Source organism: Acomys russatus, chromosome 24 (genome assembly GCF_903995435.1).
Source record: "Acomys russatus chromosome 24, mAcoRus1.1, whole genome shotgun sequence".
In the NCBI taxonomy this organism is placed as follows: Eukaryota; Metazoa; Chordata; class Mammalia; order Rodentia; family Muridae; genus Acomys; species Acomys russatus.
The window spans coordinates 1,830,385-1,855,047 of NC_067160.1; the positions used below are offsets into that span (position 1 = coordinate 1,830,385).

A 24,663-nucleotide genomic window follows, 5' to 3' on the forward strand; every position below is an offset into this window, starting at 1 on the left:
CCCCAAATACTACAGAGACTGAGTCAGATCAGACCCAAATTTAATTATATATTTAGCCATGTGGGGCCACTGAATTTGTAGGGAAGGAAGAGTTTGACAACTCCCATGTTGCATCACATGTCTTTGTATATTTTACTCAGAAAATAAGTCTGGTTATTAAGATTGATATTTAATAATATGGACATAAGAGTTGAAGGAAAACTATTTCTCTAGTTTTTAAGATAATGAACATACAGATGGAAAGCATTTGCCAGAAACCTTATTTGGCTACTAAATAAAATTTCTAAATGAACCCTTAGAGTGTTGCATCTGAGATTTCCATGATTACCAGGAGGAATAGTCTGATTTACCCATTTGGTTTTTGTTTTGTTTTGTTTTGTTTTGTTTTTTAGCTCAGTTGTAAGAAACAGTTCTCATTTTTTGTCTTCTAAGGTGAGAATCTTTACAGCAATGGAGAGGGGCAACCACACTGTGTCTGAGTTCATCCTCTTGGGATTCACCTCACACCCTGTCAAGCAGCTGGTCCTGTTTGTGATGTTTTTCATTATGTACACACTGACTGTGTTAGGAAACAGCATGCTCATCGTGTTGATATGCAATGACTCCAGGCTCCACACACCCATGTATTTCTTCATTGGAAATCTATCGTTTCTGGATCTCTGGTTGTCCACTGTCTACACTCCAAAGATCCTAGTGATATGTATCTCTGAAGACAAGAGCATCTCCTTTGCTGGCTGTGTGGCTCAGTTCTTCTTCTCTGCTGGACTAGACTATAGTGAGTGTTACCTGCTGGCTGCCATGGCTTATGACCGCTATGTGGCCATCTCAAAGCCACTGCTTTATTCTCAGACCATGTCCACAAAACTATGTGCATTTTTTGTAGCAGCCTCTTATATGGGTGGCTTTATTAACTCTTCCATCATAACCAAGAAAACTTTTACCTTTGACTTCTGTAACGACAACATTATTGATGACTTTTTCTGTGACTTGCTTCCCTTGGTAAAGCTGGCTTGTGGTGGGAAGGAAGGATACCAGGCACTGATGTACTTCCTCCTGACCTCTAATGTCATGGTACCCATTGCCCTAATCCTGGCCTCTTATCTCTTCATCATCGCCACTATCCTGAGAATTCGATCCACCCAGGGCCGCCTCAAGGCCTTCTCCACCTGCTCCTCCCACCTCATCTCTGTGACCTTGTACTATGGCTCCATTCTTTATACCTATTCTCGGCCCCGCACCAGCTATTCCTTAGATACAGACAAAATTGTCTCCACCTTTTACACAGTGGTTTTCCCCATGTTTGAATCCCTTGATCTACAGCCTGAGGAATAAGGATGTGAAAGAGGCTTTGAATAAACTCCTTAAGTAAATCAAGATAATTCCCTTATGAGAAGCACAGAGAACATAAAATTTGTTTGCATGAGTTTTGGTAATGATGCTGCTGATCTCTCCCATAGTCTATGTAAAAGTATTCCCACCATTCCTGTATGACATTTCAGGAGGCCTATTAAAGAAAGTAGGCTAATGCATATGGTAATAGTTATTTAATATAAGCCTTGTGTTGGTGTCACGTTAACTTTGATTGCAAATAAAGCACCAAGTCAACAATTCATTATGTAGCAAAGCTTTGAAGAGTCACAGGTCACTATTGGAGCATAAAATCTGGTTGCTTAGTACATGGAGAGAAGCATTTACAAACATATTTATTCTGAATGAGAAAAATGTGTTGAGTTCATTTTTATTTTTCCTATGACTAGAAGACAAAGTATATCCATCATATTCCTTTACCTTACTATGTGAGTGAAACTGGAAAATATATCATTCTAGATGTATACACCTGGTTCCAAAACTAAAACTATAAAAGCAAATATAGTCTTAAAACTTATCTGTATCAGAAACACATACCTGTCTCCTGGTTTGGAGTCAGCGTTTCTTAGTGCACCATGTACAAAGACGTGATTCCAGTTTTTTGAAGGAAAACAAGCAAGTTCGCTTCTCTAAATAAGGATAAAAAATAATCCAGGTATTGTAAAAATGGCTGAGCAAAGCACATGTTCATTTTCTGTATGGAAAAGGAATCCTGGCTTTAGTATTATCTATAAATTATAATAAATCTAAAAATAGAAAAATATAGGTATAGTCAAAATGTGATGGGAACTGGCATTCTAGAACAAATCTAAGAGTATGTTAAGCTCCTTCATGCTATATAGGGAATGTGGATAACCTTGAAGTATTTTATATTAATTTGAAATTTTATTGTGGACTCTCCAGAGAATTTTTTCATATGACAAAGTTTAATTCTTAATATAACTGGATAGTTGTATCTTCAGACAAACAAGTTTTAATAATGGAGTATTTTAATTTTATAATTTATTATTTTCTTTACATTGTTATTGGTATATATTCATTGTATATAGTAGTGGATTTCATAGGCAATTTTTCATGAAAGCCTATAAACACTTGTTATGACATTTTAAAAAATCATTTATTTCTTGATATTATAATATATTTAAATCATGTTACTACTCCCTTTTTCTCTCCATGTTCTCTCTTGCACACGTCTTTGCTCTCTTTCAAATTCATGGTCTCTTTTTTCACTGTTCATAATACATACATATAAATAGGTACTCCTAAATACCTAAGTACAACCTTATCACACTGTATTACATATATGCTTTCATGGTTGACCACTGGATAACCAATTGGTGTGTTCTTCCCTGAGGAAGACCGGGTCTCCTGCTACAGCGTTTCCTAGCTGCCGATATGTCTTTGTATTGGCTTGAGGCCGTACAAGCTTCTTCTCTTCCACTCTGACACCTCTTCTTATTGCTATCATTCATTTCATGTTTTATTTGTACAACTTTGTGGGGTTTGTTATAATTAAATTCATTTATGAGATCTTTAATATGGTAAATATTTTTGAAAGGACACATGACTGTAGGTAGACTCACTATGTGTAAGCCTTTTGAAAGGACACATGACTGTAGGTAGACTCACTATGTGTAAGTCTCTTGAAAGGACACATGACTGTAGGTAGACTCACTATGTGTAAGTAGACTCACTATGTGTAGGTCTTCTGAACTCAAATTCTCTACTAAAGAATGACTTGGTTTTACTCATTTGTATTCTTCACACAAAGAAAACCCAGATGGTATCTGTGTGGGGCACATGCACATGTAAGTGTTGTCGGTCTTTATCTTCCACGGTGTTAAGCAAAGCCCAGATGGTGTCTGTGTGGGGCACATGCTCATGCAAGTGCTGTCAATCTTTATCTTCCATGGTGTTAAGCAAGTTGGAGACCTAGAGCGTTTGTGCTGCACAGGGAGTTTACAGCAGTGACTCACACTGTTCTCCCTCATTTGCACCGCTGGGCATTCCATTTACTGAACATCTCACTTAAAATTGCCTTTCCAAATACTATTCTCTAAATTATTTCTAAAATTAGGATTGAGAAAGATAATTCATTAGTGTTTGGTAAGAGGCAGTCAGTATGCACTGTAGACACTAAGCTTAGTTACACCCTTCTTTCTCTCTCTGAGGGAATATTATTCAATCTACGGTGATATTGCTACATACATTTATAAAATGTACACATATATACATGTGGATATTGTGGTGTATGTTCTGTTCTATGTCCTTCCTTCTTAATGAGGTCATTTTGGAGAGTGTTATGCATTTGCTTTTTAACTAGTTAATTACCTAACCTCCTTCAAACATTTATGACATAGTATTGTATTACTATGTTCAGTACAGGGATTATGGTAGGTCTAAGATACATATGCAGTAAACAAAACCAACACAGACCCAGCCTTTTTATGGTTTATCATTTTGAATATTTAAAGAACATAAAATGTGCAGCATATGAGTTTTTAAAACATAGTATGCGACAAAATTACTTACTTTTAAATGGGCCCTAATGGGTTTTGACTTATTCAGTCACCACAAAGACAGATTCTCAGAGATCAGTGGGTGCATCCCAATTTAAATATTTGTTAATTTGACTTTCTCTGTCCATTTATTTAAAACCATGGAACTACCTGAAGGTTCATAGTTTCATCATCATCAATATCTATTCTGTTGTAATTGTTTTGTCAGAGACTAATACCAAAACTACATGAAACTCTGAGTATCCAATACAATAAAATAGCTTCCTAACTGTCAAAGTTGCTGATATAAAGCAGAGAAACAGAATGCAGAGTGATTCCTAGTTACTTTTTAGTAATATTTTTTTAATTTGTGAGAATAAATACAATAAAATTAGAAACTAGATTTTTAACACACGTTACCAAGATTTTAATCTTTCCCTCAGTCTTCCAACTTAAACATTTGTAAATCTGAGTCTCAAAAAAAAAAAAAAAAAAAAAAAGCTGTGAGGTAAAGATATTGCCAATGTGCCAAGAACATTCTAGCCCCTTGCTCCCCCAATCCAGGCTTCATCTTGTCAATAAAGCTCCTGTTATTCCTTTTAAAGATTATTTCTTTGATTTTTGAAATTATAGAAAGCTTATATCATTTTTACCTTCCCTTTCCTCCCTCCAAACCTCCGAATCACTCCTTCTTCCTTTCCTTCAAATGTGTGCTCTCCTTTTCTTTTAATTTATTCTTAAACAAGTTGTGTATTTTATTACTTGAAATTATTTAATTTATTATTTCTTTTGAAATTGTACTATAATTACATTTATCCCATTCCTTTCCTCCTTTAAAGAAATGCCATCTCAAGATCTTTATCCACTCTTCAGTTGAGAGACAGCTAAGGTGTTTCCAGGTCTGGCTATGGTAGGCTTCATTGAAACCATCCTGTTTTGCTTAGCTGCAATAGGCATACCTTGGAGAAACACATCCCCAGGGGTTTCGTCTCCAGGTTGCTTCTTGATGCTGATGTGCCTTCTCATGTTTGTCATTGCTATATTCATATATATATCATGGTGTGGTTGGCATGGAAGACCCTCACTGCCCATAGTCTGGTGTAATTGCCTCTTGGGAGACAGCACACTTATGTGGGCAATTTTCCGGCACATCAATATGAAGATGAAGGAAAATAATATTGCTTAAATTAATTACTGATTTTAGAGCAATTCTGATTTTATTTAAATAGTTCTAGAAAGTTAGAATAAGATGTTTTTGCCCATGTCTCTGATGTAGAACACCTTGAAGGACAATTTATAGTTCAGAAAGGTGCACTACACTCTGAATAGTTGAGCTGGGATGTTTATGAGGTTAGGGAGCAAAGCAAAAGCTTAAATTACCACTGACTGACATGACTCTCTCTCTGAAGAAGGGTTGTTGTACCCATTTTTGCTCTCAGCTTCCTGTTAAGATTTAATAAAAATTGTTAATGAGTACATGTGTACCTTGAGTATTTGAAGTAAAATTGTCTAATTTTTCATAAAAGTTTATAATTGTGGTTCTTTTTAAATTTTTATAAAATTACTTCTTAAGATTATTGATTCTTTCTTTGTAACCTCAAATTCCAGCCTACCAATAAAAAGAAACAGACTGAAAATTACCTTGCTTGCTTGCTTACACTTTGTTAATATGTAACAAGTTGCTTAGTTACAAATATATGTGGGTTCTTGGTAATAATTTGTTTTTCACCCATAATACATAAAGCATTTGATCATGAGACGGTATTGGGAAACATTTTTTTCTACGTATACTCACTGTAATTGTTCACTTGAAGAAAAATAGAATGAAATGACATTGTGATTTTGCTGGAAAATATAAGCTATGGTAGAAAATAAAATTGTTGGAGCTTACTTGTTTGTATTTGCTTCATCCACCATATGTGTATATGTATACATGTATATGAGTAATATATTTATATGTTCGCATATGTGTAATGCACATATGTATGTACATATTATATGCATATATGTAGATATGAAAAGTGGTTGGCACTCACGCTTTGGAATATGCTCCATCTGTCCAATATGTATGTGTGTATATGTGTGTACATAAAAAGTTGATTATAACTTTGCTCCATCCACCCAATGTGTGAATATGTGTATATGTATGTATGAAATTGTTGAAGCTTGTTGGAACCTGCATATTGGAGTTTGTCTTGCTTCATCCATCATGTTTCTGTGTGTGTGTGTGTGTGTGTGTGTGTGTGTGTGTAAGATTTTTTTGTCTTTTTTTCCCTTTTCTCTAGTCACTGGCTACTATCAGTAGCATTCCCTGCCAGTTACAATCAGTTCTGGCCTAGAGAATCAAGCTTTTTACCAAGAGAAAAGAGTGCTGGGTGATCAGTCACTGACTCAACCTCAGTTTACCCTGTGGTGCTGAAGCTGGCCTTCAATGCCATTGACACTTTAACATCTACCGGAGGGAGCAGCAAAGCCAGCGACTGTGGACAGAAGATATTTGTTCAAAGCCCATATGCTTGCTCTATATTGTCTCTATTATATTGAGGTGTGTCCCTTCTCTCTCCAGACTCTGTAAATAGACACATCATTGAGTACTGCCTACCTCCCAGTGGTCACAACTGCTCACTGCTAATGGAAACTCAAGTAATTGTCAAGTATAAGAAAATATATATTTATTCCCACTAATTGTAATTTTGTGTTATAATTCTCATGAAAAAAAAACTGCTGTGCCTGTACACCAACTTGTCTAAATCCAAAATGTGTTCAGTTGTGCCTTATATATTATTGATTTTTAATATCTGCCTTCTGGATAACAGTGAATACAAGAAAAATGGGACCCTGGTCTCTGTAATAGTTAAGATTTTTATGAGAATAGAATCTCTCTACTTTACCCCAAATGTATTAATACATTTTCTTTGCTTTGTTAGTGGTATATCACAAAATAAATTTTCAGAAATTTACATTGCATGTGACCTTTCAACTTCAATACTTTTCATGCCAATAATCAGGGAGAGGAAACTAAGACAATTCTCCTTCAGTCATTATATCTATACTCAGCATGGTTACTGGAGCCAAGTAAAAAGAAATATGCTATAATGGATGCATTCTTCCATTAGAATCAGGGAGCTATGCATTCAGACAAAACAAGCCTCCATATCACCACCATTACCCCATGGATGTGATGTATTTAAATGGTGGTTTATCACTTCTAGAGATTAAAGTCAGTTTATCACAAGTTGGATCATTATTAGTTTATATTTGCCTTCTAGGAAATAGAATACATCAATTAACAAGGGAAATATTTGTTTTATTAAGAAAAATTAAACAATTATAATTTAGATCTCCCCATCTCTCTCTGTCTCTGTCTCTCTCTGTCTCTGTCTCTCTGTGTCTCTGTCTCTGTCTCTCTCTCTCTCTCTCTCTCTCTCTCTCTCTCTCTCTCTCTCTCTCTCTCTCTCTTCCTCCCTCCCTCTCTCCTTCTGTTCTTCAGTGCCCTGGCCTGGGTAACAGATAGCAGGGTCTGTACAGCTGAAGTGAGTTTGCTAGTCAAAGCCACAATCCACACTGTCCACCATACCAAGGAGGCCTGAGGGACACTGAAGCAGATTTAGGCTTGAAGTTTTCTCAGCCTGCACCTATCCTGCTTGACCCAACTGGGACATAGATAGAAAACCCAGCTACAGGCCAGCACAAGAATATAAACAACAAAATGGAGAGCCACATGACACCACCAGAAACAAGTGGTCCTACCACAGCAACAGCTAGAAAAACTAATACTCAGAGGAGCAAGAAGATTTTAAATCTGACGTGATGAAAATTATAGAAGCCATGAAAGAGGAAACATCATGACGGGTGGATCTGGGCCCAGGGATTCTGCTCAAACTACTTCACAAATCAAGGACAGAGAGAGAGAGAGAGAGAGAGAGAGAGAGAGAGAGAGAGAGAGAGAGAGAGAGAATGAATCTGAGCGAGCGCAAAGCTGCTTGGGTGTTCCAAGGGTCTCCTCTGATCTTTCTCTGGCTATGGCCTGTATGCATCAGGCTGGTGGGGAATGGATACAGAGATTCAATCTCAAAGCTCCTCATATGTCCCACAGACCTCTTAGGGATGACAGGTAATTAGGATTGTGGCCTCTGCCTAACTCACCTCTGCTGTTCACTCTGTGTCCCAGAAGGGCCAGAGTGGTAAGTAGTATACACACAGAGAGAGATAGAGCCAAGCCCAAAGCAGCTCAGGTGTCCTACTGTCCTTCTTGGGATTGAAGAATCTATTTTCAATTAAAAAAGAAAGCAAAAAAAAAAAAAAAAAAAAACAAAAAAAAAAAAAAAAAAAAAAACCAAAAACAAAAACAAAAAGCAAAAAACAAACATAGAAAACCCTATGAGAGCTGAAACTAGAGAAACTAGCTTTCTGTTATTTTCTACTATTCTGAAAATTTCTACTGATTTTCTAAATGCAAGGCTATCTTGCTAATGTGGTCTAACTATGAAGATGCTGAAAGAATGCTGATTCCTCATTCACAAATAGATTTTAATTTTCCAGTGAAGCCATTGTCCTCGGAGCCTTAAGATATGTAACATGAAGAGTGTGACAGTGTGGCAGAGTGGGAAACACATAGCTGATCACTTATAAATCCCTATGTACGGATCCTTGCAGAGTGGAAACACATAGCTGATCACTTATAAATCCCTATGTACGGATCCTTGCAAATTTAACCATGTAACGATTAAAATGATACTAGTATTTCTCAGATAAGACTCAGAACGTACATAAATATGGCCTTCAAGTCTCATCTCCACATCTCAACTACAGGAATTACAATCATGGAGACCCCATTGGTCAGTCCATACTATCATGGCTACAGTCCACATCACAGCAGTGACTCTTCGCCCTAAATTCCATTGGTATTTTAGCTTGTGACATCAGTGGCCAGAAGGGTGGCACATGTCTTGGCTTAAGTGTTCAATTTCTAGGTTCCCTCTTGCTGTCAATTATTGTGTCAGTGAGATTACCTCTTGGAGCAAATGTCCCATTGCAATTGACAACTTAAGGAGGATTTAAAAATGTACAAAAACATGCCGAAAACCTGGTAAGTGGAGGATATATTTGGATAACTAATTTTTTGCCATGGGATTTGATTATATCTAGGCTTACATGGGGAGAGGGGAGGAGAGAGAAAGGAGGAAAATGAAGATGATGACGGAGAGGATGAAGTGAAGGTGGAAGAGGAAGAGGAGAGGGAGAGAGAGAGAGAGAGAGAGAGAGAGAGAGAGAGAGAGAGAGAGAATGTGACCTTCTATTGATCCTGTCTGAGGCACTGAGATAAGAAATCCAACACCAATCCATTATTTTCCACATATTTACCTACTTAATTAATATAATTTTTGTAGATTGATCTCTTTAGGTAGTGAGAAGATAAATATTCATCTAGAGAAAATGAAAAAACAGAGAAATACATGTACCACTGTATTTAAAAAAATATTCCAATGCCTACTTTGATTTGTATGGAAGTGGATATAACTATGGACATTTTTGAAGCCAGTAATACCATACAATTTATGGAAAAATGTGACTGAATGCATTCATCAGTTGGGAATCAGTCTCTAAATTAAACTTCCATGAGTTTTACTGAGATTGGTCCAACTTTGATGCAAAGCTTTGCTTAATTGCTTTATCATTTCCCCAAGCTAATAAACCACAAGGAAATTCATATTTGAGTCTCTTGGGACTAAATATCTGATATAAGTGATCCTGGAACTAGTAGATCGAATTTTGGAGTATTTGAAGTAAGTATTTTCCTTAAATTTGGTAAGTAGCATAGTGCATATCGTTAGAGTCTTGTAAATTTTATTCTGCTTTCACAATGACTCAACAATTTTGCTTTCTGTTGCCAGAGGAACTGTAAAGCCATATTTTCATATGCTGCCATAATTTTGTAGGACTTTGTAAACTTCATGAGGGAAAAAAAGGCACTTAGCTTCTTCTACATGTCTTATTTATGTCAAAGGAGTTAGATAGAATAATGTAATTGACTTTAAAATGATAGGATGACATATTAAGAATCATTTAACATGGATCTCAGCTGTATAGGTTCTCAAGTGCTTCAGTAAGGAATAGACTACTATCTCTAAACTAAGATTCAGAAGGAATTATAAAAAGTTTAAATTTCTTTTATTTTACTTTTGTTCCTCAGAAGGCAGGAAGACATGAATGATTTTGAAAGAAAGAAAGAGAACAGATAACTCTGACTGTCAGGCTTGTTATAGCCTTTCAATAAGTTTAGCCAGAAAAGAGTTCCCTTTTTCCCTGCTTCCCTTCCTCTCTCACTTCCTCCATCACTTCCTCTTTCCCTCACTTTCTTCTTATCTCCTCAACCCAAGTGTCAGGGCTATAGGCACCTAGCCATCATTGTCTCTTTATATAGAGGAAAATTTCAGCATATGACCTGGTATAAATAATGAACTCTTAGGAAAGCACAATTCAATACTTGGGGCATTTTATTCCCTATGTTTGTGTTGTGATTTTGAACTTTTTATTGCAAGTATACAGACTGCTGATATTTTCAAAGCCTCTGCCACCTACCATCATTCATAATTTTGTGTATAAACCAATTAAATATATGGCTGAAATAACCTATAAAAGAAGATGAGGTGGATCATAAGTATGAATAAATACCAGGTCGTGATGTGTGGTAGGGCCCTACAGATACAGGACTGAATAAGGAGAATACTAGCAAAGGTAGACTGAAAAAATTAATATTGACTCTTGAATACTTTTTACAATATTAGTTTTATATTAAATTTATGACATGAACCAACATGCTTTCTTTTCAACACATATTATGTATCACACATCTCAACATTTTAAGTACAATGTGTCTATTTTAAAAAGCCATAATTTTATAGGAAAAACACTTGTACAGAGAAGCGCTTTATATTATAGACAAGGAAGCTGCTTCTCAGGAGGATTAATTAGGTTTCCAATGATGTGCAAGCTGTTTAGAGTTATGAACAGAATTCTACCTAGGTCTATTTGACCCACGATGCCTGGATGAGGAAAATGTGCTGCTTCCAAAAATGATATAGCCACCAGTAACAGGCTTTTGGGGTCATACATATCAGTTTATTAAGTATTAATGAGCCTATAAAATAAGTCTTCTTCCATCCCTTTGATAATGTGCAATTCCACCGTGTTCCTTTCAATATTGTGTGGAGTCAGTTTTCCTCAGAATGCCTCGAGCTACGAGAACGAGAGTGAAGTCCAGGAGCCACTACTTAGATTTGTACCCTCCTGAAGTGAGACTCAAAGCACTTTGAGCCAGCCATGTCAGGTGTTGTCTATGCCTTTGAATTAGCTACTGCTAATGAATATCTTCCATTTGTTGATTCTATTAGGAACTAGTTCAGGCTTTTTGTTTATTTTTAACTTGTTTTTTATTTATTTTTGTTATTTTTAATATTTCATTTATTCTTTGGTAATTTCAGACATGATGTATACCAAGCATCATGATCATGTATACTCCAAACTTACTCCTAATTTTCCCTTTCAAACTCCTATCCATATATTCATTTCCCACCTTCATGCCACTTAAAAAATAACTCACTAAATCCATTTAGTATTGCTTACATATGCACAGCTGTGAGTCCATCCACTGGAGTATGGATAACCTTCCAGAGGCACATTCTTTTTTTTTTTTTTTTTTTTCCTGTTTTTATCTTTTTAAAAAATATTCTTATTGTGTTTCTTTTTAAAACATATACATTTATATCATCACACATGAGTCAAATAAACTACATACAACAGGAAGAACAATGAGACAATCAATAATTATATAAATGTTACATTGATAGTCATTTGGCCATTTGTATTTGGGAAACGTGAAGCAAACATCTTTCCTATCTGGCAGGGGCACATTCTTGAAGCCTTCAGCTACCTCTAGTTCCTTTTCTAGGTTCATTTAAAATCTACCAATTGCTTTTGACTGCGTCTTTTTATGGTTTTAATGTATTCTTTCATACAAAGTATTTTATTATGTGTTACCCTATCCAACTCCTCCCCTCAGATCCTCTATATCTCCCTGTTTTATATTCATTCTGTCACCTCAAAACAAAAGAAAATAAATGAAAGCCAAAATAGACTAAAGGCATTAAGATAATATAGTTTATGTTATTTGTCAAAATGTACAACATTTATATGTTGTAGTTGAAATGATCATTTTTAATTTTCAAGTGAAACCACTGAACCATAAGGGAATTGAATGATGTTTTTGAGGTTGGCTGAGAGCTGGAAAGAGGAAGTGGAGTTTTGATACATCTTTGAGAGCTCAGTGCCAGGTCTAATTTTTTCAGTCTCATTGTGGCTACCTCTAAAGTAGAAAACTAATATCTCCTCTGTCTGAGACCTACATCCTTAATAAACACACTGTACCTGAAGAAAATGTCTGCCCATAAATTCTGTCACCTGAATTCTGTAGCTACTCTTTGGATTTTCTGGTATCTATTTCTGAAGAAAACATTGAAAGAAAAGGGAAAGGTGCTTGAGGGTGGAGGCAGGTGTGGAGTTAGAGAGGCTGATCATGGGAAACCTTACTGAGAAGGTCACATATGCAGGAGCAGCCAAAATGAGGCAAATTTCTAAGCAGAATGGGCAGCCAGTTTGACTTTTAAAATTCTTTGAGCCACAGAATCAGCAAGCCTATGTAAATAGGTGTGCCTAAAATCATTTAGTGAATGCAGCTTGCAAAATAAGTTCCCTGAAGACTTCATGTCAGAGCTGTCCTACTCCTGCCTTGCTAGATTATAAGGAACTCGGGAAAGAGGATGGTGGGCCAGGCTGAGAGCTCTGGTATGCAGGGTTCTTTTCTCATCTCTTCAAGAAGTGAGTGGGAGAGTGACTGTCATGGTCGAATAGCTTTGGGGTAATTTACCATAGCAGAATGCGCAGAGTGCATGTCCAGAGTCGGCTAAGTTTACTGTCCTCAGCTCTGTCCCTGCCTTGACTTGTGACCCCAGGAGTCTCTCAGCTTCTCCAGTAGTGTCTATTTTTGGCATTCATAGTATCCTCGTGGGTCTGGGGTAAGACACAGGAAAACACACTTTTCTAATACTTAGATTTTTAGTATTTTCTGTAGTACTAGGAGAAATTTTCTGCAACAACAAAAAAAAAAACCTGTATAGAAATATAATGGCTGAATTAACTTGTAAGTACAAAACGTAGCACTTAGCAACAGTCAGAATTCAAAACATATTGGAAATGCTTTTGGAAGAGGCTAAAATGTGTCCATTGCTGTCACCAGAAGAGGCGGTGATGAGCAGTTGAGCTTTGAAGGATAGGCTTGGGATTATGGTTCCAATATATCAAAGAAAGTGCTTTCAATTTGTTTTTCCCCTCCTCCTCCTCCTCCTCCTCCTCCTCCTCCTCCTCCTCCTCCTTTTCCTCCTCCTCCTCATTCTTCTTCTTCACTGAATTCTGTAATGGAGGTACCAGGAACTGGATACAAAGGAGACCTTAACATTCCATATTTGCATGATACAATGTAGATCTTTGCACACTCTTAAGTATAAATTCTATTTATTGGTTGATATCAGCTTAATGTGTTTGACATATTTCTCTATAGTTAAAGAGTAAAGACGATGTTTCCTCGGGGTGCTTAGGTTGCCATAATATGATGCCATGTAGTGTTTTCTTCAACACTGTACAATATTATTTTCAAAGATTTGCAGGTTGAATTAAGCCAAAGATCAGGATGGATAGATAGTTATCTTGCAATAAGATCTATTTCATAATTATTGATATCCATTTGAGAGAAAGAAGGAGAGATGGAGGAAAGGAGGGTGGGGAATAGAGAGGGCAAGATTTTCTTCTCTTCAAGCCACTTATCTATGCAGACTAAGGCATCACACTTGCCTTCTGGAAGTTAATCATTCTTTTAAATGTAGTTATATTTGGTTCATCAAATGAAGTGCAGGACACAAATATACATTAAATATCAACAGACTAATGTTAATGTGTAGAAATAAGGTGTCTCAAATATCAAAACTGACTTAGGATATACATTTCTTCTGCCCCTTCTCAAACTCTAATCACTTACTTATAATTATTTTATTTTGGTATGTTTTTGAAAATGTGCATATGGGTGAGGTCGCACTGAGAAAAGAGGTGCAATTGCACATGTAGAGGGCAGAGGGAAACTTTTGGTGTTGTTTCTCAGGAGCTTTTTGTTTGTGTGTTTGTTTGTTTTATTGTTTTGTGTTTTGTTTGTGTGTTTTTTGACTGTCTCCCCTGCTATAGAATTCGTCAAGATTTTATAGACTATTCTGGGGCCAGTGAACCAGAGGGATCCTTTTGAGTACTAGAATCAAAATGTGTAGCATAGTGTCTGGCTTACTTATTTATTTTTAATGAATGAATTAATTTGTTAATTCCCCTTACATTCTGATCAGAGCCCCCTCTCTCCTCAACTCCAGGTCCCACCCTCCCTCTGTCTTCCTCCTATAATCCCTTGCCTACTCTTCAGAAAAGGAGACCCTCCCACCACCAACCAAAGCCAGCATATCAAGTAGCATCAGGACTGAACTCATCCCTTTCTCCTGTGGCATGATAAGGCAGACCCACCAGGGGGAAATAATTAAAAAGAAAGTAACTGAGTCCATGTCATTGACAGCTTCTGCTCCCCTTACTAGAAGACCCATGAAGATTGGGCTGCCCATTGGCTACATCTGTGTAGAGGGCCTAGGTCCTTACACGGTCCTCAGTTGGTCCGTCAGTTCCTACAGGGCCCCAGGGCCCTGTTTAGTTGGCTCTATTGGTCCTTTTCTGGAGCTCCTGTCCCTTTCTGGTCCTTCTATTCTTCTCCCTACTCTTTCACAAGACTCCCTTCTCTCAGCCCAATTTTTGGCTATGAGTCTCTGTATCTGTTTGGATCCAGTGCTGGGTGGAGCCTCTCAGAGGACAGCTATGCTAGGCTTCCATGTGCAAGCACAGCACTGTGTTCTTAATAGTGTCAGGGGGAGCTCTCTCCCATGAGATTGGTCTCATGTTGGGCCAGGCATCATTTCCCTCAATCTCTGCTTTATCTTTATTGCTGCAGCATCTTGTTGGTAGGATACATTTTGCTTCGAAGTTTTTGTGGGTGGGTTGGTGTTCCCCTCCCTCCACCAGAAGGCCTGCCTGGCTATAGGAGGTGGCCTCTCAGTCTCCATGACCCCTGTTACTAGGTGTCTCAGGTAGAGTTATCCCCATATCCTCCCAGGACCCTATCCTGTTGTGGGTCTCCAGACTGGACAGAGATGCACCTGCCAAAGGTTTCTCTTCTCCCTGCGAGCCCTCTTCCTCTGTCTCCAGTTTTCCCAGGTCTGATCTCCACCCTCATTTCTGAGGTCCTTCTCCAACTCTTTTCTTCTTCCCAGCTGTTTTCACTGTCTATTCTATTTCCCCTTCTTAGAATTAAGCATCCTCCCTTGGGTCCTCCTTATTATTCATTTTCTTTGGGTCTGTGTATTATGGTATGGTTATCCTGTGCTGGTTTTTTCAAAGTGATTTCTTGCTATCAAACTAAGGTCTTCATGCTTATAAGGCAAGCATTTTAGCAAATACGCTTTCCCCCAGTATTTTATAGTAACTTTATAATCATTATATAATCCAAGCATATCCAATGAAAATGTTTGTCATTTAATTGAGTGTCTCAGATATGAGTGAATCCATTATATTTTTTAAATTTTCTTTTATTGAAAATTTATTTTTAAATAAAATATGTTATGATTACTATTTGCCCTCTCTTAACTCCTCTGAGATCCTCCTGCCCTCCTCTTCCACCAGAATACAAGTATTATTGGTTATTTACTATTTTTGAAATTTTATTTATTGAATGTGTTTTTCATTTATTAAGGATACTGGATCAAGCCAAACTCTAATTTTATGTAGTCTTAGGGGAAATTTCCTAGTGACATGGAACAATATAATAACACAGTGACTGGGTTTATCCTCGTGGGATTCACAACAGACACTGTCATGCAGCTGGTCCTGTTTGCTATCTTCCTTGCTGTGTATATATTAACTGTGTTAGGAAACAGCACCCTCATTGTGTTGATCTGCAATGACTCCCGCCTACACACACCCATGTATTTCTTCATTGGAAATCTGTCTTTTCTGGATCTTGGGTTGTCCACAGTCTATACTCCGAAAATCTTAGTGACCTGCATCTCTGAAGATAAGAGCATCTCCTTTTCTGGCTGTGTGGCTCAGTTCTCCTTCTCTGCTGGACTTGGGTATACTGAGTGTTACCTTCTGGCTGCCATGGCTTACGACCGTTACATGGCTATCTCAAAGCCACTGCTTTATTCTCAAGCCATGTCCTTAAAACTATGTGCATTTTTGGTGGGATCCTCATATATGGGTGGTTTCATTAACTCTGTCATCATCACCAAAGACACATTTGCCTTGACTTTCTGCAATGACAATGTTATTGATGACTTTTTCTGTGATATCCCACCACTCGTGAAGCTGGCCTGTGGCAAGAAGGACAGCTTCCAGTCTGTGTTGTTCTTCCTCTTGACTTCCAATGTCATCATCCCCATTGTGTTCATCCTGGCCACCTACCTCTTCATCATCGCCACTATCTTGAGGATCCGCTCCACTCAGGGCCGCCTCAAGGCCTTCTCCACCTGCTCCTCCCACCTCATCTCTGTGACCTTGTACTATGGCTCCATTCTTTACATCTATGCTCGTCCCCGATCCAGCTACTCTTTGGATAGGGACAAAATTGTCTCCATCTTTTACACAGTGGTTTTCCCCATGTTGAATCCCTTGATCTACAGCCTGAGGAATGAGGATGTTAAGGAGGCTTTGAATAAATTATTTAAATAGTCATAACCATCTCCTACAGAGAAGCGAAGATGAGTTTGGTTCAAAGACTGTATGTGTAGCAGTGCCTACCCCACTGTCCATCAAACTCATGAATTCTTATTATATTATTTACCCTAAGTACACCTTTGAAAAAAAAGTTCAAATGATCCAATATTAAAAATTAGCATAATCCATGAGATAATATTTGAAAACAAAATGTGTATATTTGAGTTCATTTCTATGTTAGTTTTGACTGAAAAGAAATAACCAAAGACTTATTGTTCCAAAGATTTTTCTAATTTCTTTCCTTGAAGTTAAGTTGGCTGAATCCTGTAGAATAGAATCACTACATTTTTAGTCTAATCCGCTATAGGTGGACCTAATGTTTTCTCCACATGTAGATCCTATCTGTTTGCTGCCGTATTGTGCTGGGCTTCAATTCTCTACCATTCATAATCTCTGAAACAGAATCCAGCTAGAGTGATATTTATGTTCCATATTGTGTGTCGTTTTGACATGGAACACATATTATATAGAATAAACAAATTAAACGTGTTGAAGGTGCATAGAGGACATTCTTAGGTAGTAAAAACATTTTGTAAAATAAAAAGTCTGAGTTGAATATTTTCTTTCAAAAACTGGTTATTTCTGTGTATCTGTTTTACCTTGTACTCCAAGATAAGAATAAAATATATAAATGAAAAAAGTACTTATTACAGCATGTGATATTTTATTAGATTTTAAATTTTGACATTATTATATTTTAATATGTTATTAAATAAATGATGCATGGAAAATGAAAAGTCTCTGTACTTTTACTAAAATTTGTTGAAATATATATGATGTCTACAATTGTATAAACTCTAAGTAAGCAAACAAAATGTTTTGATATAAAATGTGAGTGTATTAGCATGAAGTTGATTTCTTTTCTTCTTAGTGCGTTTGAAACTGCAAGAGTTACCAGTCTGAGAACAAGTTGTTACTCTTTAGAAAATATGCCATTGACACTTCAATACTGTTAAAGTTGGGTTGTGGGGTTGATGAGGGAAAATTGTGAAAGATGGTTTCATTCTCATCCAGAGAGCCTCTTCACCTTGCTCTGTATGCCACCTGGTCTCCCAGCCAAGGCATAGTGATGAAATATAGGAGTTCCAGAGCTCACATCGGAGGCAGTCCCAGCTCTTCCCATAGCTATGGAGAATGAGCTGTGGTCATATGGGGGAGGATGAGGTCCTCTTCTGTCAGAGGCCTACGGGAGCGGAATAGGGTGAAAGAGGGAGGGAGGGGGGAATGGGGAGATACAAGAGAGAGGATAACTATAGAGATGTAATCTGAATAAAGTACAATAAAAATAAATTTAAAAGGATAGTTTTGTTCTGTCACGATTTATTAATGAGGACTAACCTTACGATTAAGTGGAAGGCAAAACAGGTGTCCAGGGACAAAATGGTATGAGCTATGTTTTTGTAACGTGATGCATCTATCCCTGCCTATTGAGTTTTGTATAAATAAGGAAACATTCAGACTGCCAGTCAGTCAGGCTGCAAAATTCCTTTGATCTCTGTGCCTGACTCATTCCTCCCTTATTGCTCTGCATCCAGCCTTTCAGGCCCTGCCCCAAGGCTAGACTCCAGCAATCTGGTATTGATTTGCAAAATGCATTTCAAAAAATTTTATTCTGCAAACTTAAAGTATTATTCTATTTTCTCAAATAATGCCTAGTTCTAGAAACTACCAATATAATCTAGTATTTGTTTTATGAATTTGGCCCCATACACAGCTGAATTCTGCAGTATGTGCCCTTTTGAACACAAGCAAATTCATATCACCAATACTATCCATATTGTTGAAAATGGCAAATTTTACTGCTTTTCAAAGCTTGAGAGAGAGAGAGAGAGAGAGAGAAATGGAGAGAGAGAGAGAGAGAGAGAGAGACAGACAGAGACAGACAGACAGGAACAGAGACAGAGACAGAGTCTTTGTTCTGCCATAAATAAAAGGCTCAGCAGACACAATGATTTTTTTCTACCTGAGTTCTTCTGATGATTGTGCAATAAATACTGAAGTCCAGGAATCTTTTGAGATATAGATTTTGTTTACACTGAACATATAGCCCAAAGTGAGATTGTAAACCATATGGTAGTTTTATTTTAATGTTTTGAGGAATCATTACAACTTTTGTCATAATGAGTATAATTTATATTCCCATAATTAGTTTACAGAGGGTCCCTTCGGTTCCCACTTCTCATCAACACTTCTTTTCTTTCCTTTAAATTTCAGATATCATAACCTGTATGAAATATATCTCCCTGAAGTCTTTAAATTTGTGTTAGTTATCATTTTTTTTTTTTTTTACTCTGCACTATGCTAGGGTAGTAACATCTGTTCTGACATTTCCCCCCATTTTTGGCTTCCTCTTTTTCTTTCTTTGCCTACAGACACACTATTTTAAAATGGGACTATAAGAAAGTGAGGGACACACATATGTTTTACATTTTCTCTATAGCCTACATCTATAATATTTAAATCCATAAATGAGATTAATATACATGGTTATAGAATCATCATTAGTACCCGATTAAATGACTCCAAATTAATGTGTAGGCAAGAAATCATGGGCATGGACCTGGGACATTTAACGCTAAAGGTTTTGGCCCAATTAATGTTGGGGTGGGTTAATAAAACATACAATATGACTTCATCACCACAACTCCCTTAATTGTAGATCTCTAGAATAATTATAACCCATGTAGGACATGCAGAGCTCTGAAGAAGGGAGGAGGATCCCACCCTCTTCTAATTGATTTTGAAACTTGCTTGGAATAAACAATAGCATGTACTTCAGTACTCTAGCCCACTTGGTAATATTAATAGCCCAAGCTACTGGCTCTCAGTGTGACATCTCTGCACATGAATATGTTGTGCTTTAATTATGTCTAACCTTTCTAGCTCCACTCTCACGTTTTTCTCTGCTTTCTCATCCTTTGTCAGGACAAAACGTGATACATTAAGCCTTCATATGGAGGCTGGACAAGGCACCCCAATAGGAGGAAAGGGTCACAAGCACAGAGAGAAGAGTCATGGATACATCAGCTCCCACTGTTAGGTATCCCATAAAACACCAAGCTAACAGCCATAACGTATATGCAGAGGACTTGGTGTAGACCCACGCAGGCCCATGCTTGTTGTTTCAGGCTCTGGAAGCCCTTGTGAGCCCATCTTATTGATTCCATAGGCCATGTTCCACAGGTGTGTTCCATCCCCTCTGACTCCTACAGTGCTCCTCCCACCTCTCCTGCCTGGTTCCCTAATATCTGAGGAGAGGAACGCATGTGACCTCTACTTTAGAGTCTCTTTGCCCAAACACAATTCTGAGGTTTGATCCTAGCCCTGCAACAAACACGAGCACCTTATTCTCTTTCCTAAGGGATTCATTCTCCACTTTCAGGTTTTTCTTTGCTCTTCCCTTCACTTCCATGCCTCTTTTCAGTTCATTTCCTCTACCTCTCCTCTCTTCCCATTTTTGTTTTTCTCCTTTTCATCAATGGATTGAGTTTTGTTGAAGGAAAAGACAATATATTGTAGCCTGAAGACTGAGAAGAGGATGGGTCAAATAAAATAATAGATTATAAAATAAATGCAAGACAAGCTTATTACTAATATTTAAGTCTGCTTTCAAACATACTTAATGATTATATTGTGATTTACAGCTAGGATTTAACTTTTAAAAGTGTGTAGCTGAATTAATCATAATCCAATTAACCCAGTATCCTCAAATTGCAGATGGACTCTAATTAAGTCTTTGGAGACAGCAGCACATTTCCTAGACTACTATATGGGCAAAGTCTCAAAGGGTTGTTGAGGAAATGTATATATTGAGTCCAGGGGACACAGGTCATGAGACAGAGAACAGGAAAAGGTTTCACTTCTAGAAATTGGCATTTCTAAGCAAAGGTAAGCATAGATAATCACGCTTCACAAAGCAAGGAGGCAACTCTGTGGCCTTGGCTGCAGTGAGAATGAGCATAGGTCTGTTTTGGCTTTAAGTGTATTTTTTCTATAAACACACAGGCACATCTTCATCACAAGTCTTATTTCATGAGATGCATGTTCCCTATTTACAGCTTTAAAATCTGTCTGAGGTTATATTATGAAGAATCTCATTCACTCAGGTGAAATCAAAAGGAGAGAATCTAAATATGCTTGTAAATTTAGTTATTGTTTTGAAGTTTGCTTCCCAGACAGCCAAGGTATGATTTTTATTTCTCAGTAATTATTTTAAATTTCTATAAGGTCACAGTATATCAAATGAACTTGAGGGAATCTTATAAAGGGAGTATCGGAGAGATGTTATGGGCTTAGAGATGTCTTAATAAAACTTATATTTTAAGTCTTTCCATATAGGTAACATCTTCATAAGCCAGTCTATGTGGAGAAAAAGATATATTTAGAGATTTTTTAGAATTTGAGGTTTTATTGTGATAAGTTTTTGACATTTTTGCCTATTGTTTTGCAAGTATAATCTTACTGATGGTTGACTAAAATTTTCTCTTGGCCTAGAAACATTGAAAATGAGTCTTCAGTTTCATTTTTATTCTTTCTTTCTGGCTATGGGACAGTGCAGTATTCTTGGGAGAGTCTATCAGTCCATAGATTTTTTTTTACCTTGAATAGTGTGAGCTGGAGTAGGAATAAATAAGAACTTTAGGGGATAACTGTAATATATAATAACAATTGCCCACTTGCTTATTGTAGACATATTTATTACATGCCACATGTTTTTATAAACTATCCTACATATAGTACACTAATGCAGCAAATACCATGGCAAAGACTAAAACAATGCACAGTTGTCCTTTTTATTCAGTTCAAAAGCTATAGGGAATTGCTCCACTAGTGCTTTTAAAGATTTTGCTTGTTTTCAAATGATTAGATAAAATATTATATTGAATGCAAGTTTTAATTTTCCTTAGAGATCTGTGGCGTTTGAAGATATGAAACACATGGATTCTAAGTCTCTTGATGTCCTCACATTAAAATCAGACTCTTCTTCATCTGGGGCATCCATGATATTCAAATTGCCCCAGTCATGCTTTCTTCCCACACCACCTACAGGATAGTAAATAGTGTGGTTTTAAAATAGTCTTAAAACATGTTTAGTAATTAAAGATATTAATGTTAGTTACAGCGTGGTCTCAGTGAGGAGGACATAGTGATTCTCTTCTGTCAGTGATAATGGCTCAACATTGGAGCAACATACATTCCTTCTCATGAAAATAATTTTTTCAAATAATATATTCTGAAACCTGCTTCTCATTCCCTCTTCTCTTCCCAGATCCCCTCCACTTCCTCACCTATACGACTCCATGCCTTTTTAAAAAGAAAACAAACAGGTCCAAAACATATGAGAGAATAGGTGATTAAAATAAAACAAAATTTGATAATTTTACCAAATTAAAAAGTTACAAATCGGAATAGAATAAAGCAAACAGATGAAATAGAAAGAACTACAAATTGCAAGAAACACATATGCATATAGACAAATTCACACACACACACACACCATAAAAACAAAAAATCAGAAACAATAATAGATAAACAAAAGACAATTAATTAGAGCATCTGTGAAGAAAGTACTAAGAAAAAAAATCCCTGGCTTTGTTTTGTGCTGGCCTTGTACTGCTGGTCATGGGCTTCCCTTAAGTGTGGTTTTCTTTCCAGTGAGATGCTATTGGAGAAAAATAATTTTCAATTTGCTAGGAGTTTAAAAACATACATTCAGCCAAGGAGATTGTGAGTTACAGTGTGAACTAGGCTGCTCACTAGATCACCCTGATCAGTGTAGATTCCACTCCATTTGTGCTTTCTTGTTATTAACTGAAGCAGCCGGCTTGTCACGTCCCTTACAAAACTCTAGCAAGGAAGGAAGTGGAAGATGGGGCTCGTAATCAAAACGGGAACATAGTAATGTATTTTTATCTCTTTGTATGTACAGTTTGGGAGAGTGCTGTATACTGCTGCTCATAACAATGTCATCACATGCCGATCACGGTTTCATTAGCTTGTGGCAGGATAATTGAAGTTTTAGTTTTAATAGAAACTGTCTAGTCTTTTAAGCTACAGCAGTATACAAGGCAGAGAAATTAGAGTAATACTCTAAAGAATTTATCAGTTACCTCTCTTTTTTATTAAATTCAAAAGGCACAATTTGCTTCATTTATGTATTTACTTTTTTACTTCAAAACAAATACATTTTATTGAATACTTTCTTTACATGCTCACTACCACATAGTTATGTAGTATTCTCTTGTATATCCTCTTTACCAAGTCTGACAACTCGTCAGAAAATCATAAATAACGTTCATGAGCTCCCTGTAATTTTACCTTTTTGATAGCGAGCTGACTCTGAATGACACAGTTCAGAAATAAAATATTGAAAATCTCTAATTTGAACCTTGGGTTATTGCTCTAATTACAGTAGTCTTCCACAGCCATAACCTGAAAGCCCACACATGTTCCTTGATGATCATGCAATTATTTAAGAATAAAGATCAGCAACCCTTACAGACTTATTGGGATAGGAGGTTTGATAAATATATCGCTTACTTATTTTAGTAGAATATACTAATCTATATTTTCATCACACCATATTATTCAGGTACAATAATTGTTGATTGCTTATTTCTCTTAATCTCTCATTGAGATTATCTCTAAACTGTGTTTCCTGCCTCCTCCTACCCTGGAATTCCCCTCTGTGGACATGGAGGTGGACAATCGCACCATCCTGACTGAATTCATCCTCGTGGGCTTCTCTGCAGACCCCCGCTGGCAGCTGACTCTATTTGGAATATTTCTAACCATCTACTTGATGACCTTGTCAGGAAACATGACCTTGCTTATTTTAATCCGTGTTGATTCCAGGCTGCATACACCCATGTATTTTTTTATTGGTGCTCTATCTTTTTTGGACTTCTGGTATAATTCTGTGTACATACCTAAAATCTTGGTCAACTGTGTCTCAGAAGATAAGCATATCTCTTTGGCTGGCTGTGGGGCTCAGTTTTTCTTTTCCTGTGTAGCAGCCTACACTGAGTGCTATCTGCTGGCATCCATGGCTTATGACCGATATGCTGCAATTTGTAGCCCATTGCTTTATTCAAGCATCATGTCCACGTCTCTCTGTACTGGGCTTGTGGCTGGCTCTTACGTAGGTGGGTTTTTGAATGCCATAGCTCATACTGCCAACACTTTCAGGTTAAGATTCTGTGGTAAAAATATTATAGATCACTTTTTTTGTGATGTGCTTCCATTGGTAAAAATGTCCTGTACAGACACCCATGTCTATGTGAAAATCCTTTCCAGTATGGTGGGCTTCACTGTGCTCTCCAGCATCCTTGCCATTCTTGTTTCTTACTTCAACATTCTTCTAGCTATCTTGAGGATCCGTTCAGCCTCAGGGAGACGTAAAGCATTCTCCACATGTGCCTCTCACCTCCTCTCTGTCACTCTCTTCTTTGGATCCTTGCTCTTCATGTATTCAAGGCCTAGTTCCAACTACTCCCTGGAGAGAGACAAAGTGGCTGCCATGTTCTATACCATCATCAATCCATTACTCAACCCTTTCATCTATAGTCTTAGAAACCAAGATGTCAAAGAAGCCCTTAAGAAGTTGATAGAGAATATACGACAACAAACGTGAAGGTTGCCTTTTATGTACTATGGCTGTTTAAAATCTGACCTGTGGACACGTTTGTGTGCATTTCTGTCTTTAGATCATGTTGAAACAATGGACTAACTCCCATGAAATCCTTACAACTTCTTGTTAAGTAAGATTAATATATTCTTGCTACTTAAACATTGCCAAGTCCATAATAAAGGATTCTACAATGTAATATCCCTCTCTATTTGCAGCACTAGCTTTTAAAAAATATCAAACCCTGTTTTTGATAGGAAT

General features: G+C 37.2%; 3 protein-coding genes across 3 annotated transcripts; all 3 read left to right on the forward strand.

Moving 5' to 3' along the window:
* Positions 1–450: 450 nt before the first annotated feature.
* Positions 451–1,332, forward strand: LOC127207469 (olfactory receptor 1013-like). Its single transcript, XM_051166894.1, has one exon. It carries the CDS (start codon positions 451–453, stop codon positions 1,330–1,332), a length of 882 nt encoding a protein of 293 aa, XP_051022851.1.
* A 14,480-nt stretch (positions 1,333–15,812) lies between these two features.
* LOC127207421 (olfactory receptor 1013-like) lies at positions 15,813–16,730 on the forward strand. Its single transcript, XM_051166831.1, has one exon. It carries the CDS (start codon positions 15,813–15,815, stop codon positions 16,728–16,730), a length of 918 nt encoding a protein of 305 aa, XP_051022788.1.
* A 6,739-nt stretch (positions 16,731–23,469) lies between these two features.
* On the forward strand, positions 23,470–24,408 carry LOC127207514 (olfactory receptor 9G4-like). Its single transcript, XM_051166954.1, has one exon. The coding sequence runs from the start codon at positions 23,470–23,472 to the stop codon at positions 24,406–24,408; it is 939 nt and encodes a 312-aa protein (XP_051022911.1).
* Positions 24,409–24,663: the final 255 nt, after the last annotated feature.